The sequence below is a fragment of the Drosophila virilis genome, chromosome 5 (genome assembly GCF_030788295.1).
Source record: "Drosophila virilis strain 15010-1051.87 chromosome 5, Dvir_AGI_RSII-ME, whole genome shotgun sequence".
NCBI classification, from domain to species: domain Eukaryota; kingdom Metazoa; phylum Arthropoda; class Insecta; order Diptera; family Drosophilidae; genus Drosophila; species Drosophila virilis.
In genome coordinates, this window is record NC_091547.1 from 26,069,709 (window position 1) to 26,073,496 (window position 3,788).

Genomic DNA, 3,788 nt, shown 5'->3' on the forward strand with positions numbered 1-3,788 from the left:
GCTGGTGACTTCAACGCCTGGGCAGTGGAATGGGGCAGCCAAGCAACTAACGCAAGAGGTCGTGCCCTGTTGGAAAGCTTCGCAGCCTTAGATATAGCCCTGCTAAGCTTCGGCGCGGAAAATACCTTCACTCGAGGTGGTATCGGATCCATAATCGATCTTACCTTCACAAGCTCGTCACTTTTTAACGCAACAAAATGGCAACTAAGCGACTTATACGCCGCAAGCGACCACTTCGCAATAATATGCACGATTGGTAAAGGAACTGCAGCCAGCACTAGAAGCCTAAGTCGGAAAGCTTACCGCCTGGATACTTTCGACCCCGTGGCCTTTTCGAATGCAGTCCACTCGCTTGCCACTGCCGGCAACGCAGAGAGAAGAGCCTCCCGAATGGCATGCCAGCTATCGCGTGCCTGTGACGAGAGCATGCAAACCCGGAAAACGTTTCGGCGCCACCATGTAGCCACGTACTGGTGGAACGAAAATATTGCCGAAGCACGGCGGAACTGCAACCAAGCCGAAGGATATACCAGTGAGCCCGAGGTAGACCCAACTATGCCGAACAGCAGCTAAGGTATCAGAGTACCAGAAAAATACTAAAAAAGTCCATAAGAGATAGCAAACGAGAATGTTTCCTGGAGCTATGCGACTCAGCCGAATATGATCCTTGGGGCAAGGCGTACAAAACTGTCGTTAAAAGACTCTACGCCGGCAAACAAGCGAAGCCTTCTGACCCGAGTGAGCTGAAGTTGATTGTGGGAACGCTATTCCCAATTAGACCCGACGTATTACACACGCAAGCCATACCATCGAGCCACGTAGCAGCCATGCCGTCCCTCATCGACGAAGTCTCAGTCGAAGAGGTGCTGACGATCGCCAGAAGCCTAAAGCCCAGTAAGGCACCGGGTCCGGACGGAATCCCCAACCGAGCACTGCAACTAGCCATGTCCTTGCAGCCCGCGCAGTTCGTGCAGCTTTTTAGCATGTGCCTAATGGAGAGAACTTTCCCCACAATATGGAAACTCCAAACGCTAGTTTTATTACCGAAGCCTGGTAAGCCACCCGACGACCCATCGTCATACAGGTCGATTTGCCTCCTGGACACGTTAGGCAAAGTGCTGGAGAAGCTAATCTGCAACAGGATTCAGGTAGCTGTCGACAACAATGGTGGCCTGTCCCAAAACTAATTTGGTTTCACCAAGGCAAAGTCTACAATAGACGCTCTGGAGAAAGTGGTCGGCATAGCAACAAACGCCATCCAAGGACCGAGATGGAAAAGCGGCACAAAAAAGTACTGCCTCATCGTCACGCTGGATGTTAAAAACGCCTTTAACACAGCCAGGTGGGACAAAATATTGGATGCATTGTCAACGTTCCGCGTCCCATATTATCTTCAGGAGACGATACGCAGCTACTTCACTGAAAGACTGCTGTAATACGACACCGCACACGGCCCCACTACACATCAAGTGTCCACTGGAGTGCCCCAAGGCTCAGTTCTAGGACCTCTCCTCTGGAACATCAGTTACGATGGCATCCTCCGACTGGAACTCCCGATCGATACAAGTATCATCGGCTTCGCGGACGACGTGGCCCTTGTAGTCGTCGGCACGGAATTGAAGGACGTAGAGGAATCGTGCAACCACAGTATTGACCGTGTGCACCAATGGCTGGCAGCGGCTGGACTCGAGCTGGCTGCTCACAAAACAGAACCGGTGTTAGTCAGTCAGCAGTCGAAAAAGAGTGAAAACAGCGCACATAAGAGTCGGCAGTGCGACAATAGAATCAGCAAGGGCGCTAAAGTACCTGGGTGTCATGCTAGACACAAGAATGTCGTTCAAAGAGCACTTGGAGTACGTGCACAAAAAAGCAGCGGAATCCTTTTGAGCGCTATCCAGGATTATGCTGAACACACGGGGACCGAAACAGCAGAGACGCCGTCTCCATATGACCGTAAACCGAGCGGTAATAATGTACGCGTCCCCCATCTGGAGCAAAGCTATGGCTGTTCCCAGCTACAGCCGGAGCGTACACTCTATATATCGCCTAAGCGCTCTACCGGTCAGCTGCGCATTCCGGACGGTATCGGATGAAGCGGCGCTGGTTATCGCAGGAATGGTCCCGCTAAGCGAACTGGCAACAGAAGCTGTAGTTTGCTATAGAGCCCACGATGGAAGCAACACAGGAAACTCGATTCGCACTGAGGCAAGGATGCAGAGCGTAGCACGATGGCAAGCACGCTGGGATCGCGTATCTAAAGGACGCTAGACGCGTAGGCTTATCCCAAACTTGGAAGCCTGGACAAATCGCAAGTATGGCAATACTAATTTTTATTAAACGCAGCTCCTATCAGGCCATGGATGCTTCAGGAGCTACTTAAAGCGATTCGGCCACGACAACACAGACGAGTGTTCTTGGTGCGGCAGAGGAACCATAGAGGACGCCAATCACGTCATATTCGAGTGTGGACGTTTCGCAGCGAACAGACAGGAACTGGAGGACATCATGGGCAAAACTATCACGGTGGACAGCCTGGTCACGAGCATGATAGAGACCGCACAAAAGTGGGACGCTGCCAGCACCTTCGCAGCAGAAGTAATGCGAGAACTCAGGAGAGTTGAGTGCAGCAGACGGAGAACTGCGGATATTTAGGTAGCAAGAACATGCCTGTGAAGCAATGCTTCGCGGCAGTTCCGCAGGCAATCCACGCTACTTAAACAATACCCCAACTATGATCTAAGCTAAATAACTAAGCAAAATAAACTGAATACAAAAAAAAAAAACACGCACACACACACACACACACACTCACTGCGAAGCCCGTGCAGACCATTCCTGGGGTGGCGTCTACAGTTCCACGATCCAGGCGAGGGGAGTGGAGGCGTCTACTTGGCGTGTTTGTGCGCTTTTTGTGAGTTTTACTACTCAATTGTATTAGCCGCCTCGCAAAGCTATTTGTGCAGTTGGTTGCATTCACTCTAACAGCTGTTAGTAGTGTTGGCTAGCGCAGTTCACAACCAGCTGATTTGCACTATAGAGCCAGCTGCCAAACTGCGTAAGCCTGCAGAAGGTGGCGCTCAAGCTCTGTGCGCCGGAAACGAAGTGCGACGAGGCGCAAACGACGCCGTCATTAGCCAGACGTGCGGAGCCGAACGTGCTAAAGACGCGCCCAACGAAGCTCGGGGGCCAAAAAGAGGCAAGCACGCCCAAACGGCCGAGGGATGGCGTGCCAGAGCAGCGCAGAACTCCCTCCAATAAGGCTAAACGCCAGGGTCAAAACCCAGCGAAGCAGGCGGTGCTCACGCATCAAAAGACAGCCCCTGCAATCTCCAACTGAGATGGCCATAATGGCAACCCAGAGAGTTGGACAGCAGTGAACCGACGTAAGCGAACGCAGAAGCGTACCAGAGCCGACGCCATAACAGTCCACGGAGTTGGTGACTGCACCGATATGCCGATATGCTGAGGCTCGTGAAGAGCGACCCGGCCCTCAAGCACCTAAGTGGCGATGTGCATGGCATTCGCAAGACCGCGAAGGACGATCTTCTGCTGCGCCTCAATAGGAAGCCGGACCACTCCGCAGATGAGCTTTAAGAAGCTGTGGGAAAGACATTGGGTGACCGAGCGGTAGTAAGAACGCTAACCGAAACGTCCCAGATGGAGATCAAGGACCTGGATGAGCTGGCGACTAAGGAGGAAGTGCTCGATGCGATTAAAAGTGCCTTACAAGACGATTCCTTGTCGATTGAAGAGATCAAATCGCTGCGACCAGCATTTGGCGGCCAGCA

The 3,788-nt window shown here is 52.4% G+C and overlaps 1 protein-coding gene across 1 annotated transcript; it reads left to right on the forward strand.

The window, feature by feature from the left end:
• Positions 1–1,971: 1,971 nt before the first annotated feature.
• Positions 1,972–3,337, forward strand: LOC138911344 (uncharacterized). Its single transcript, XM_070209915.1, has 3 exons — positions 1,972–2,220; positions 2,344–2,595; positions 3,038–3,337. Exons 1-3 carry the CDS (start codon positions 1,972–1,974, stop codon positions 3,335–3,337), a joined length of 801 nt encoding a protein of 266 aa, XP_070066016.1.
• Positions 3,338–3,788: the final 451 nt, after the last annotated feature.

Coding starts and splice junctions, on each gene's coding strand:
- LOC138911344 (XM_070209915.1), top strand. CDS start 1,972: ATGTACGCGTCCCCCATCTGGAGCAAAGCTATGGCTGTTCCCAGCTAC. Junction 2,221..2,343: donor CTGAGGCAAGGATGCAGAGC/GTAGCACGATGG, acceptor TATTAAACGCAG/CTCCTATCAGGCCATGGATG. Junction 2,596..3,037: donor CCAGCACCTTCGCAGCAGAA/GTAATGCGAGAA, acceptor TTTGCACTATAG/AGCCAGCTGCCAAACTGCGT.